At 43.8% G+C, this 14743-nt stretch overlaps 1 protein-coding gene across 4 annotated transcripts; it reads left to right on the top strand.

The window, feature by feature from the left end:
• Positions 1 to 1099: 1099 nt before the first annotated feature.
• Positions 1100 to 14189, top strand: RNF14 (ring finger protein 14). Of its 4 annotated transcripts, none has more exons than XM_033140028.1 (10): positions 1100 to 1154; positions 2970 to 3121; positions 4589 to 4751; positions 7717 to 7868; positions 9766 to 10272; positions 10968 to 11196; positions 11661 to 11696; positions 12082 to 12254; positions 13522 to 13652; positions 14019 to 14189. In XM_033140028.1, the coding sequence occupies exons 3-10, from the start codon at positions 4598 to 4600 to the stop codon at positions 14068 to 14070; spliced, it is 1434 nt and encodes a 477-aa protein (XP_032995919.1). In that variant the 5' UTR covers positions 1100 to 1154; positions 2970 to 3121; positions 4589 to 4597; the 3' UTR covers positions 14071 to 14189. The 4 variants fall into 4 exon arrangements, with proteins under 4 accessions (XP_032995919.1, XP_032995920.1, XP_032995921.1 ...); XM_033140029.1 differs by having other exon boundaries at positions 1116 to 1130; XM_033140032.1 differs by lacking the exons at positions 1100 to 1154; positions 2970 to 3121; positions 4589 to 4751 and adding an exon at positions 4983 to 5002.
• The last annotated feature ends 554 nt before the right edge of the window (positions 14190 to 14743 follow it).

Raw genomic sequence — 14743 nt, 5'->3', positions numbered from 1 at the left:
TTCTTTCATAGCAATGCTTCAGCAGCCAGCCATTTCTTTCGAAACGGAGTGTTTACGTATTTCTTTACTGTAAATGCAGTCTTGCATTCTATTCAGACATAAGTGCCACTGTTTTCAATGGAGCTTCTTCACAGGTAACTGGGTCAAGACCAAGCAGCCTTACATTGCACTCTGAAGCATTTTTTACTTAGAACTAAGTCCCACCGAGTTCAATCAGATTTACTTTCTGGCCAGTCTCACAGTTTCTAATATTACTATTATTAATTATTATATCTCACCTTTTCCCCTGTCAGGGACTCAAGGCAGCTTATTGCTAAAACTTCATTTCATTCCATTTATCTGTGGAAGATGTTGCACACTATCCCATTTTTTTTCTTTACAACAACCCCGTGAGGTAGGTGAGGCAGAGCCACCAATGTCAATGTGTATATGACGTCTTACGTGTGCAGGCGATCAAACGCACGAGAAGCTTCCTGATGGGAGAATAGGATGTCCCTATTTTCATCAGAGAAATGTTGGGAGGGTATGTGGTATCGCCCTGAGATTAGACTCCAGTTCTAACCCCACTTGCTTGTAGGGTGTAAGCCGTACCGAACTCAAAGGGAATGACTTAAGCACCACTTAATGGTGCTTATGATGCCGCGATCGCACCTTTCAGCAAACTCGCCTATTCAACTGTTTCGTTGGCGAAACGCAACGTCACAAACCCGGATCTCCATGTCGCGCCGTAATCACACACTGCTGCTAAGATGCAGCACAGTCAAACTACACACCCAAAACGATACACGACAAGTTAAACTGATTTCGGCAAAAAGGGCATTTGCCAAACACGTTTGCAATCAACCCACGTCCCAAAGCGGCCAAAAAGTTCTCACTGGGGTCGGGAGTGTGGTCCCTCCCTTTCCCTCCCCCCCCCCACCCGTGCTCAGCCGGACACGAACGCGGCTGCCGCTCCATTAACTTCCAACCCCTCCAAGAACGTTAAGATGGAGACCTCCAGTCAAACCGGAAGCCGAGGGGCGCGCATGACCCGTAGGCAGGCAACCGTGCGGCTTCTCTACCCTTCTCTCGCTCGCTCTCCCCTTGCCGATCTAGGAATCGGAGCCGGAAACCGAGGCCAGGAGACTTAGGTGAGGGAGGGGCCGCTTCGGCTGGTGAGTGACGGGTCGGCGCCGCGGTCCCCGCGCGCGCCTGCGAGGCGAGCGAAGCCCCTGGTCTGCTCCTGGCGGCGCCTTCTGGGGGGCTTGTGGCGAGGCTGGACCGGCCACGGGAGCTGGCGGCGGGGATTTGCCGAGAGGAGAGGCACGCTAGTGCGGCTCGGGCGTTTCCTTGTGCACCGGCGGGGTCTGCCACGCCCCAGGTTTCGTGACTCTTCGGGGTCTGGCCGGAAGCTAAACGCAGTCTGTATTAGGAAGCTAATCTGGAGTAGATGGTAGTGTGTGCCCCCACCCCCGCCGCCGCCGCCGCCGCTGCCCAGCAACAGGGAACTATTGGTGTATTTTCACTTTAAGGGTGGGGAGGGGAGTTTAGAGCCTTTGCCCCCCAAAAAATTAAAAAATAAACGAGCCACAAATTTGCAGGCTTGCAGCCTCTTGGGGGGATTCTCTAGGTAGGTTTCCTGAACACGGTGCTTCTGTTGTAGGGAAATGCAGTTTTCTTCCCCCCAGCAGTGAAGTCTAATGATTTGCACACCTGCCCCCCCCTCCCCGCCAGCTACTACAGTGCTGTATAGCAGAAAGTCCTCCATGCTGGCATTTTGAGTGTCACTGACACCAAAAGGATGCAGTTTCCCCGCCCCTTTCTCTGCATTTGTGCTATTTTTGTTTACTTCTCCCTTAATTCTTTAAGGACTCTGGGCATCTAGCTCTTGAGAGCCATTGCATTCAAGGGAACACTTTGCAGGATTATGCGAGAGTAGGGTTTGGGCGATATATCAATATATTGTCCCAAACCAGTTAGTCAACATTGTGATAAGCGTTTCATAATATATCCCAAATCACAATGTTTTGTGTGTGCTATGTAAAAAATCACAACGTGGGAAAAACTGTGAAGCTGGTCATCGCTTCTTTCTTGATTCCTGCCATCCCTGTTGTTCTGTTCCATAAAACAACAGTTTTAACAATATGGTAAAGGTAGTTAAAAATGTATCAGTTTTAGACTGCTAAGTAGTAGCAATTGCCAGGACATGACTCCATTGGCCTCTACATATTGTCATCATTTCAGACATAGTAATAGATCAGTATATTGCCAGGTTGATATAGCGCGATGTTGGAAACCAGATATCGCCCAGCCCTATGCAGAAGCTGAGGGTTTTTAGATACTGAGTAGGCATTTGTCAGGAATGCCTTGTTCTCCATTATCTTCTGACATGGAGCAGGAGTTTGTAGTAGATTTTTGTTGTTGCCTTCTGTTACACCACTATTACTTTGATTTTTGTCTACACATTAAGGGTTATATCCAATGATGTCATTCCATTTGGGCAAGGACTTCCACCTGCACAACAGAGCAACACCCCTCAAATCTGCTCTGGGGTTTTCCTCAATCCTCCAGATTGTATTTTTTTTTGCGTGGGGGCAAGAGGAAGGAAAGGGACAGCAAGGTTTGTTCCACAAGCCAAAGTCATGGTGCAAATGGAACAACTTCTTTGGATACAATCCCATCTTTTAACATCAGTATATGCTCTGGGATGTGCCAGTTTTACAGTGCACTTTTATATGTGCCTGCTCAGAAATAAGTCCCTTTAACTGCAATGGGAATTACTCCTACTAAATGGGTTTGCTGGTTTAGTATGGTGGAGCCTTTCTTATTTCAGTAAACCTTGTTGTGGGACTGAAAGCACCCACCAGGGATTTTATATTTTAGCAGAGTAGAAGTAACGTTAGAATCATAGAATTGTATAGTTGGAAGGGACCCTGAGTGTCAAACAGTCCAACCCCCTGAAATTCAGGATTCTTACCTTTTTTCTGCAGACAGTAAGTACTAAGCATCATTGACCCTCTGTAGACCACTTAAGACACCAATGCCATTGTCTTCAGCAAGGAGTTGTATTCCTGTTGCCCTAGATATTCAGTGGATAAACAAGGTTGATTATCAGGCCTTACTGATGTGACTAACTAGAAAGGTACCAATTTCTTACAACATTCCTCTGCTAAAATGAAAATCAGCAACGTTACACATTGGGGTAGCTTGTGTATTATTGTGTGTAGCTTAAGAAATAACAGTTATTTTAATGGAAGAAAATGCATTTTCCATGTACCTTTAAGAAAAGATTTCTGTGCTGTCATGATGATGATGATGCCACCAGTGCGCATTTCACTTTATCAAGTATGAGGGGATATGTAAGCCCCAAGGAACTTACAAATTTAAAATCTGACACTTGAGTCACAACAGAGGAAGAGAGAAGTAGAGGCAGGTATAAACAGGGAAGTAATAGGAGGGTATTTAAGTTACATGTGCTTAGACTTAGAAAACCATTGCTGTCTAGTCTTGCCTTCTTCATCCCTACTATTGTTGTAAGGGACGTGGGTAGTGCTGTGGTGTAAACCACTGAGCCTCTTGGGCTTGTGATAGGAGCCTGCTTCCAATGTTACAATAAATATTGGATTATTGTTATCTGCATGGACTTGCATGGGCTCAGGTACTCTCCCCACCCATACCCACCTGCCACTCCATGAAGCTTTCAATGCTCATTTCATTGAAAAACAGTTTAGTGTCATGGTCCTGAATGACACTAAACTGAAAAACAGTTTAGTGTCATTCAGGATCTCATTGCTTACCGTTTTTGAACGTAAGATTGGATTAAACTTTTGTGAGAGCAGTTTGGAATCTGAGTGTGACACAACACTATTCTATATCCTGGCTACAAATTTTGCCTGTGTGTAGTAAAACAGATCCTACTCTGAATTACCTTGCTGTCCTGTGGGCAAGCTGTTGCCACTGTGTAACTGTGACTACACACTGCATAACTGTGTAGGTTGTAAGAAAATATACCATGTGATGTGGTGTGGTGTGAATGATGTGATGTGATGTGAGTTTGAGACCTGTGGGTATATGGCGGTAAAATAATGATGATTATATATATATATATATATATATATATATATATATATATATATATATATATATATATATATAAATTTGTATATTTAAATCAGTAAAGTTTTACATGGCTGACTGCAGCATGCCTTAGCACAGGGTTGGGGAGCCTTCAGCCCTCAGACCAGTCTTGACCCAGCATGGGTTCCAGTTTTGTCCCTAAGACAATTTTCGTGAACCATGCCCACCTATCAATCAGATGACATCACCTTAATGGGTGGGTGACATCTGCTGCTGGGCAGGTTTGATGGGTACAGTGCAGAAATCTGTATTTAACCCCCCTTGCCCATTCAGTCCTGCTTTGTTGGTTACATGTGCTCGTTTCCTATGGCCAGTCCCTTCAGAAGCCAGGATTATCGGTGACGGCTCATTCTTGGTTGCTTCAGATCGCCCTCAGATTGCCCTTAGCATGATCTGAACTAATGCTGTAATAGACCATTCTTGTTACAGGAGTCTGCTTAATTTATTCTGGGGATATGTTCATCATTAACAGGAACTGTAAATGTCTTCAGAGGACAAAGAAGCTCAGGAAGATGAGCTACTTGCTTTGGCAAGTATTTATGATGAAGATGAATTCAAGAGAGCGCAGTCTGTACAGGGAGGAGAAACTAGGATCTCTGTGGAATTGCCACCAAGCTTCACCATACGTATGAATGGTGAGTCCATTTCCTGCTTTAAGTTTATTGTAATACTATCGTATGTTACAAGTGCTTTATTCAAGAAGTACGGTCTGATTTACACAGTGGCCTGATAGGTTCATTCTTCACATGGTATTGTGCAGGACCATGCCTTGGGATCACCTGCTCTCCCTACCTCTACCCTCATACTGGTGAATATATGGTGTGAGCAGATGGCTATGCCACTTCCATGGATATATGATAGATGGGGGCAAGTATGTGTAATACAGGTTAGATCATGCAACACATTTTGTTGGTATAGGTTCATGGATAGGCAAACGAAGGCCCAACCGCCTTCTAAATCTGGCCCGCAGATGGTCCGGGAATCAGCGTGTTTTTACATGACTAGAATGTGTCCTTTTATTTAAAATGCATCTCTGGGTTATTTGTGGTGCCTGCCTGGTGCTTTTACATGAGTAGTATGCGTGCTTCTATTTAAAATGCATCTTTGGGTTATTTGTGGAGCATAGGAATTGGTTCAATTTCCCCCCCCCAAAAAAAATATAGTCTGGCCCCCCACAAGATCTGAGGGACAGTGCACCAGCCCCCCCCCCCCCCCGCTGAAAAAGTTTGCTGACCCCTGGTATAGGTTGTGTGAGTGTTACATGTTGGGCCTGAGGGTGAACCAGCCCTAAAACATTTAGCTAACTGTAAATTCTATAAGGGGTAGGTGCATTGAATGTTTGCCAAGAAAGCTGTTCAGGTTATGTGAGATCCCAGTCTGCTTGTATCACACATAATCACAGAGCTCAGTCTTTAAAATAAAATGACCTCCATAGAGTGGGATTATTTGGGGACAAAATCAACATTGGGCTAAGGCAGTCGCTCCATCAGGGCAAGCATTTTGACTTGCCAGACAGATCAATCTTCCTCCTGCACACTGTTCTAGGGATTCTCCTGAAATCCTCTCCCCCATTTCAGGTTTTTTTTGGGGGGGCAATGGAGGGGAAGCCCCATTGCACAAGCAGAAGTCCTTGCAGAAGGCTTCCGTTGATAGAACTCATTAGTTGAATCCCACCCTAGTTTTTACTTGAATATGGTTGTGCTGGTGTGATGCCAGCACAGAATGAGATGTTGCATTGACACAGTATTGTGTTTCACCCTGCCTGTATCTTTGCTTGCATGGCAATTTAGAGGATTGAAGTTTACTTATACCTAAAGAACTGAACCTCACACTTCTTTTAAAAAAATTACGTACTTTTCTATTAATTTTTCATTTGTGTAGTATCTTTCATCAGAGCTTCTTAGAAGAGTTCTTGAAATATTAATTGGTAGAAAGAGAACTGTTGAAGCAATCCTTCTGTCTAATATTGCGTATAAGCATTGGAAGTGATGCTTATGTTTATAAAAGAGCTGCCGCTGACAGAACCATGCTATTTTTAAGATTGTGAGCTCAACAACTTTTTCCTACCATTCTCTTCATTTGAAATGTTCTTTTTTTACATAGCAAAAGAGGGAGGAACAATTTCCTAATAAGATATAGAAGATAGACACTGAACTTAAGCTCCTAGTTTTAGGTTTTCCATTACCTTATTTTGAAAGCTTTGTGGATTGCTAGATATGGTTGGTATCATGTTGTTCCCTTCTGAAATATTTTCTGCATACATTTATTTAGTTTGAAATCATGTGCATAACTAAATTGTCCCACCAATATAAATTGGTCTTCGCACTCAACTGTATAGGACGACAATGTTACTTACGCTGAATTTGCTTGTCTGGCTTTTCTGTTTTGTTCATGAGCATCTAAACCCAGGCTTTCTCAAACTCGGCCCTCCAGATGTTTTTGGCCTACAACTCCCATGATCCCTAGCTAGCAGGACCAGTGGTCAGGGATGATGGGAATTGTAGTCTCAAAACATCTGGAGGGTCGATTTTGAAGAAGCCTGATCTAAACCATTCTCCCTTTGGGGAATTCAGAGAAAGGAACAGGCTTTTTCCCTAAGCCTGGGTTAGCCAACATGGAGCCCTCCATCCCCCTCAGCCAATGCTGCCAGTTGTCAGGGATGATAACATCCACAGGGTACCACATTGGCTACTCCTGCTCTAATCACGGTGGTAGAAGAATTAAGAGGCTTCAACTATTGCTTAGAACAGGGATGGGGAACAGAAAGCCAGATCTGGGAGTGGCCAGCCCAACACCTGACAACATACAACGTTAGGTGAGTCAAACTTCAAGCTGAGGTTGCAAAGAAAAATTCTTCCTTTGCATCCCTGGCTTGAATTCTTTTTGGGGCTTCAGATATTTTCTTGTCAACAGAAAAAGGCACAAAATTTGAAAAGTGTCCACTTTGGGCTACAAAGGAAGAATCAGGAGCATACTTAGAGTCCACTCCGATTCTTCCTTTGCAGCTGCAGATTGAATTCAACCCGCAGCTGCAAAGGAAGATTCTTCCTTGAACTTTCCTGTGCCTTTCCTGTGCCACATGACTCAGGAAAGGTGGGTATGGTTTGGCCAAAACAACCTGCTGAGCTTAATTTGTCCCACAAGACAGAGACATGTTATTTAGCTAAGGCCTGGTTCAGACATTGCAACAATTGCAGGCTCACATCCTCAGACATAGTTTCTTGCGATGTCTGCATTGGACCAATGATTGTTACTACTAACTACAGTTTGCCTCAAAACCACTCTTGGAAGCTAGAACTTACCGAGTGAGTGTCCCGTTCTTCTTTGGAGACAAAACATGGTTAGTGATAAGCATGGTTTTTGCTTAACATCACAGCAAGCAATGATTACTGTGAACCAGGAAGTGGAAGAGAGAATTAAAAAACATGTTGGAAGGAGGGACCATGCAAGCCAAACACATCTCAGTCTGTGTGAACTAGTTTTATAACAGAAATATTTCAGATGAAGGGAAACTTTATGAAACCATATCAAACAATTCTGTTAGGTAGTAGCAAAGCTTGTTGCCTCTTCCTGACACTATCAGATTTTTATTTTTTTTAGGCAACCTGACAGAGAATCTCCAGAACAGCAAGTTTGAATGCAGAGTTTGTTTTTTGCCTCCGATTGTGCTGCATTTTGAATTCCCACCAGACTACCCGTCAACTTCCCCACCAGTCTTCACCCTCAGTAGCAAGTGGCTTTCCCAGACACAGGTTCGATACAGATCTTTAACAATTCGTGTAGTTCACCAGAATGGTAAAATTTCTTGTTAATGATTAATATTGTGGTTGGTTATTAATCTGGATGCAGCAACAAAAAACTACTTAGAAGAAGCTTAAGAGCTAGCTAGGAAGAATAGTGTATTAAAACTTCTTAGATGTAGCTCTGTCATACCTCAAGTCAGATGGTGTGAGTTTAAAACATTTTTAATTGTTCTTAAAGCTGCTCTAAATCCTTCATGTCCAATGAACTTCAGCATGATTAGCATTGCTTCTTCTTTTGAAAAATCCTACCATAAATTGTGGTTTTCCTTTTCCCTTCTACGTCATCTATATATGTGCACCCATAATATTGTGCACACAAAGGGTTGTTGTGTGATGTGGGACATGCAGTGTGAATGCTGCACATGATGAGCAACTGTGCTCTCCTAACATGGTGTGAGTACAGCAATGTCCCCAGCCTTCTAGTTATCCACACTCACTTAGTGCCCCATGCTTAGTTCTAAGTAAATAGTAATCCAGAACACTGGATTTTCCAAAGGTTTTCTTACTCTATATTTAGGACCTAAGTCAGGAAATAAAGGAGTTTCAACATTTGGCATCAATAACACTAAAAATGCTTCATGAAAGTGGGAGTTAGATGTGTTGCCTTGCATTAAAGAAGTTGCTTTCATTTTAGATCTGTAGTTTATGGAAGAGTGAGAGAGGTATGTACATTTTGGTTTAGTTTATTCTATCATGAGAAAAGCGTGTGGGTGATATCCAGTGTGACTCATGATCAGAGTAGGCATTGAAATCAATGGAACTTAGCTCCATTAATTTGAATGGGTGTTTTCTGAGTATGACGCTTATAAATTATTGCAGAAACAATAGTGGATTGCCACAGCAGGTGGTACTGTGGTCTAAACCACAGAGCCTAGGGCTTGGCGATCAGAAGGTCAGCGGTTCGAATCCCCGCGACGGGGTGAGCTCCTGTTGCTCGGTCCCTGCTCTTGCCAACCTAGCAGTTCGAAAGCACGTCAAAGGGCAAGTAGATAAATAGGTACTGCTCCGGCGGGAAGGTAAACGGCATTTCCGTGCGCTGCTCTGGTTCGCCAGAAGCGGCTTAGTCATGCTGACCACATGACCCGGAAGGTGTCTGCGGACAAACGCCAGCTCCCTCGGCCTATAGAGCGAGATGAGCACCGCAACCCCAGAGTCGTCCGCGACTGGACCTAATGGTCTGGGGTACTTTTACCTTTAAATGAGACTCCTTTCTTCTTCACTAGAAGTCTTGCCAAATTCTCTCTAGCTTTCCAGCTTACATTTTACCAATGTAATGTGCTATTGGAATGAAGTTTTATGTTTTAACATTGTACACTGCCCGGTATTTATTACATCTGGCATTTTATAAATAAAATATAAGTACAAAGGACACTTAATTGCTTCTGGAATTGCACGTATTTTACACCCTGTGCTGTGGCTGCTCTCAGGAAGACCTCTAAATTCTTACTATATTATTAAGGCTGTAGCTCTAAGCTAGGAGCACCTATTCAACAGAATGTTCCATTGCACTACATTGAGTTCCAACCCCAGGAAGGAATTCAGCATGGTGCTATGGTAATCATTCTGTCAGTGCAAGCATTTCAGCTTTCCAGATAGAACTATCTGCTGTTTGCTATTCTGGGGGTTCTTCTGACTCCCAGCCCCCAGCTAATCGGGGGTGGGGGAGAGAGAAAAGCCCTGTTTTGCTAGTGGAATTCCTTGTATGGGCTTCTGCTACTGGGACCCGTTACTTGAATCCAGCCCTTAATCTTGAAATGGTATGCTTTCTTAAAAGATAAAGTAGGATACAGATCTCAGGAAAGTGTAGAAGATGCTCTCACATCCCTGCTGTTTGTTTTTCTTCTAGCTCTCTGCGCTTTGTAAGCATTTGGACAACTTATGGGAGGAAAACAGAGGCTGTGTGATCCTGTTTGCCTGGATGCAGTTTCTCAAGGAAGAAACACTTACATATCTGAACATCAGCTCGCCGTATGAGCCAAAGATATGTGACCAAGGACAAGAGCAAAGCAGGAAAGGCAAGGAGGATGTGGTAGGCGCTGCAGCCGCAGCAGCGCAGGACAAAGTCCTCGATGCAAGAGCAGTGCAGGATGTTGAGTCTCTGTCCAGCCTGATTAGAGAGATTCTGGACTTTGATCAGGCCCAAAGGCAGAAATGCTTCAACAGTAAAATGTACACGTGCAACGTCTGCTTTTCTGAAAAGCTGGGAAGTGAATGTATGTACTTTATGGAATGCAGGCATGTGTACTGCAGGGCTTGCTTGAAGGACTACTTTGAAATTAAAATCAAAGATGGTGAGGTCCACTACTTGAATTGTCCAGAACCGAAATGTCCTTCCATTGCTACTCCTGGGCAGGTAACAACAATCATTTCTATGGCAATCCTATGGTTTTTAAGTGCAGCACTGTTCTGAGCCCCACAATAGATAGGAGTTAACCCAAAGAGGAAAGCCTGGACTTCAACGCAAAAGATTTGTGGATGTAAAGCACTAGGGTGGTAGTTTTGTGAAATAGATTTGCACTTAAGACTAAGCACAAACTTAAATCCATGTTTCTAGTTTTCTGCAGTGAGTTATTAGGTAGATGGCCACAGTAATTTGGAATGGGTGTGCTGCCTAGAGCTTTTTGCGAATTTTTGATGCTGTCTGGAATTTTGACTTGGTCTTGTACTGGAATAACTGGAACACATGTAGATATGCTGTCTTGGGCACTGATTGCTCTCCTATGATCTGCTGGCTGAAGTTCCTATGAAAAGGCAACAGGTCTAACTAGAAAGTAGCTGATGAATACCTCAGCGGTGTGTCTTTTGCTTCTCTTAGCAAAGCCATGACTGAATCTTGCTAGGCAAATAAAGCCACTGCAGGCTCTTTCTTTCTCCGATAGTTGAAACTCACCAACACTATGAGTTGTTTCCAATGGCAGTCAAACTCAGCATAGACCCATTGAAGTGAATGGACGTGACTAACTTGGATTCATTCATTTCAGTGGATCTACTCTTGACCAGAATGCAGTTGGATCCAACCCTAAATTTTATTGATCACCTTCATTTTAGGTAAAAGAGTTGGTGGAAGAGGAACTCTTCGCACGTTACGACCGCCTGCTGCTCCAGTCGAGCTTGGATATGATGGCTGATGTGGTATATTGCCCACGACCATGTTGCCAAACACCTGTAATGCAGGAACCATCTGGCACAATGGGCATCTGTTCCAGGTGCAATTATGCCTTCTGTACATTGTGTAAGATGACTTACCATGGCGTCTCCCGGTGTAAAGTCACTGCAGGTGAGTTGAACTCAACAAAAGTAGTCTTTTAACTGTGAAATGTTTGGATGTTAAATGTATGTACCGTTCGCCTCTTGAGGTAGACACCTTTTTGATGATATTATTTCCATAGGATCATTTAAGTGGCGTTCTCTGAAGGATATAGTTTATTCTGTGGTCTTCCGCATAACATGTTCCTCCCACTGTTTCTGCTTTCTCTCCATTCCACTGGTCTCTTCACCCCATTAGAAGAAGTACTGCCTATAGTTTTGAGATTCTGTTGTGTACAGTCAGATGTGCACCAGAGTGGGGTGGGGAATCATTTTCCAGCCCAAAGGCTCCATTTCCAACCCTCCAAAGGCCACATGACAGTGGTTGACAGGGCTAGAGGCAGAAGAAGGTGGAGCAAGAAATGTACATTTTACCTTTGTACAGTAGAGCAACTTTCTACACACACCACACACTCCTCTTTATCTTCTACCCAGGTAAGCCAGAAGCGTTTTCAGACATACTCGATCCAGGTAAAAACAGTCGGGGTGCAAAACAGGGCCATTGAGGGGCATTGCCTGGAGAAAGAGGGTGAAGCATGGGGAGAGCCCTGATAGTCAGACAGAGAGGACTGAAGGGCTGTAATCAACTTACTAGTTCAGTGCTGTTAATAAGCACTGAACTAATTATGTACATCAATAGTTTTGGAAATCAATTTCTGGTGGTGGAATTGATTCAGAACCCTTGTTGATTGCCCATGATTCAGCTACTTCACAACCCCTGTTAATTGTTCCATATGGGATAAGCTGACCGGTAATGGCATTTGTTTTGTTTGAGAAGTGGAGTTGGGCACGTTTGTGAAGTACGGTTTTGCCAGACTTGACCAGCGCCTTCTGTTCATTCTGTTGTTTCCCTCAGAGAAGTTAGCAGACCTGCGCAAGGAGTACCTTGAAGCAGATGAGGCCACGCAGAGGTTTTTAGAGCAGCGCTACGGGAAAAGGGTGATTCAAAAGACACTGGAGGAAATGGACAGCAAAGAGTGGCTGGAAAAGAATTCCAAATCTTGTCCTTGCTGTGGGACTCCTATAGAGGTGAGAACAGGACAGAGGGGGAAATGCTTCAGAGAATCAAAGGCATTTGTTTTGAGGATACCGGTACTTGCACAGATTCGTATAGGCAAGTAACTTAGAACCTTGAATGTTTCCTTCTTTAGCACCCCTCCACAGTCCGTTTTGTGGGTAAGACTAAACCAAAGCCAGGTTTCCCTTGAAGCTTTGGTATTGGGGTTCAAAAGCTGAAACACAGACACACTTAGAAAATTGGCTTTTGTAGTTTTTAAGGGACAACATGTACCCAGGAAGGCAGAAGGAGAGGGTGGGTTTCCTCTTCTATTGACATTAGGACAAGGGTGCTTGGAAGTGTAACTCTGAAGGGAAACTATAATTCCCATTATGTGGGAAGCCACACACTTCAAATGTGTGTTAGGTGTGTTTTAAGCACGTGTGAATCTGCCCTAAGGCCTGAATTCAGACTTAGTCATGTTTAGAGTAGGCCCGTTGGAATCCGTGGGGGTTGGGCTAGTTATGACTAATTTGAATCCCACTGATTTCTGTGGGTCTACTCTAAGCATGCCCGTCTGGATTCAACCCTAACAAATTTAAACAGCATAAGCATAGAATGGACTGCAAAAAGATCAAACTTATCCATCCTTAAAGAAATCAGCCCTGAGTGCTCACTGGAAGGACAGATCCTGAAGTTGAGGCTCCGGTACTTTGGCCACCTCATGAGAAGAGAAGACTCCCTAGAAAAGACCCTGATGTTGGGAAAGATGGAGGGCACAAGGAGAAGGGGACGACAGAGGATGAGATGGTTGGACAGTGTTCTCGAAGCGAGTAGCATGAGTTTGGCCAAACTGCAGGAGGCGGTGAAAGATAGGCGTGCTTGGCGTGCTCTGGTCCATGGGGTCACGAAGAGTCGGACATGACTGAACGACTGAACAACAACAAAAGCATAGAATAGACCCTGCTTTGTCAGATGCATGGTGTGTTCTTCTAAGTTTGTGTGTGTGTGTGTGTGTGTGTGTACATCTGGGGCAAGAAGAATTGCAAGCTGTTTGTACATGTATTTTTCTCTCTGTGCAATATACTAACACAGCCACCCCCTGGGGAAAGATCTTAAACTGAAATCCTGTGTGATTGTGTGTGTGAGAGAGCAGAGTAACTCCGTTTCCCTAGAAGGGAATCAGCAAGTTTCATATTTTTTAATGTGCTGTGATTACAGCACAGATGACTGTGCCACAAGAGATAATTGATACTTGAAGTTGTTTGCCTTTGTGCCTTTCTTTCTCTCTGCTGCCAGAAGTTGGATGGCTGCAACAAGATGACATGCACTGCTTGTACACAGTACTTCTGTTGGCTTTGTATGGGTTCTCTGCCAAGAGGAAATCCATATATGCACTTTAATGATCCAGCATCTCCCTGTTTTAACCGGTATGTATACTTCTGCAATACTAAAACTGTAAAGTTACATCAACTGCATTTGGGGCCAGTTTATTTGGATCAGCAGGAGCTGAAACCTAGAAGGATTTCAGTGCAGATTATTATCTAGTCAGCCTTCTCCTTGACATGCTCTCTTTTGGTGACCAGGCTTTATATACGAGTTTTGTTTGTGCTGAGAACATGCTGCCTGAAGTGTTGGAATCCAAAGATGTGCTTTTTCAGCACATCTGTATGAATGGGTCCTTCAGTAGGAAGGAAGAAGGGGCCAGCAGCTGAACCTCAGAGTTCATGTCTTGTTATGTATAGGTCCATTTGGATGGTTTCCTGATTCAAGATTTGCTTTCTTGTGTGTTTCAGGCTGTTTCGAGGCGGGGAAGATGATGGCAACTTCTGGAATGAGGAGGGCTAGTCTGTACCCAGATTCAAAAGTGAAAGAAATCAAAGAAAAATGAAGTTGTGCCACGCATGCTGTGTTCAAGATTGTACTTAAACATTGGCACTTGAGAAGAGTATGCATAAGCACTGAAAGGTGCTTATAGAACTTTTTTTGGGGGGGGGGTTCATCACTAAAAGTTTTCAAACTGGGGCGGGGGAGCCATTTCCAGCAAAGAGGCTGGAACTTACCCCACAGACCACTTTGATAGGTGGGCGGGGCTGCCCACCTGTCACTCAACTGGCATCAAATGTGGTGCAGGTGGGTGTGGCTGGGGGGGGGGATGGCCGGTAGGCCAGAGGTACTCCATTCCCACTTTAAATTCACAGGCTGACTTGAAATCATACGTAATTTTCAGATCCTTGCACCTTGAAAAATTAGAGCAAACTCACTAAAATGTCAGTTTTTGCAAATGTCTGCTGCCACTGAAACAAGTGGAAAGTGATTATTATTGTTGTTATTTACCCATACTTAGGAGAAAGTTGCATTATAAATGTGCATTGCTATAAAATCAGGGATTCCTTAATGGTTCTTATGCTAGAACAGCAACTCATTCATGCTAGAATCTATTCCAGCAGGAGTAGAGATCCTTTCTGGCTTATGAACCCAAGAGCATGATTTCTTTGATTTTTACCTTTCATTCATCACC

The sequence above is a fragment of the Lacerta agilis genome, chromosome 2, assembly GCF_009819535.1.
Source record: "Lacerta agilis isolate rLacAgi1 chromosome 2, rLacAgi1.pri, whole genome shotgun sequence".
NCBI lineage: Eukaryota > Metazoa > Chordata > Lepidosauria > Squamata > Lacertidae > Lacerta > Lacerta agilis.
Note: the sequence above shows the minus strand (reverse complement) of the source record. Positions and strands in the feature narration are given on the sequence as shown.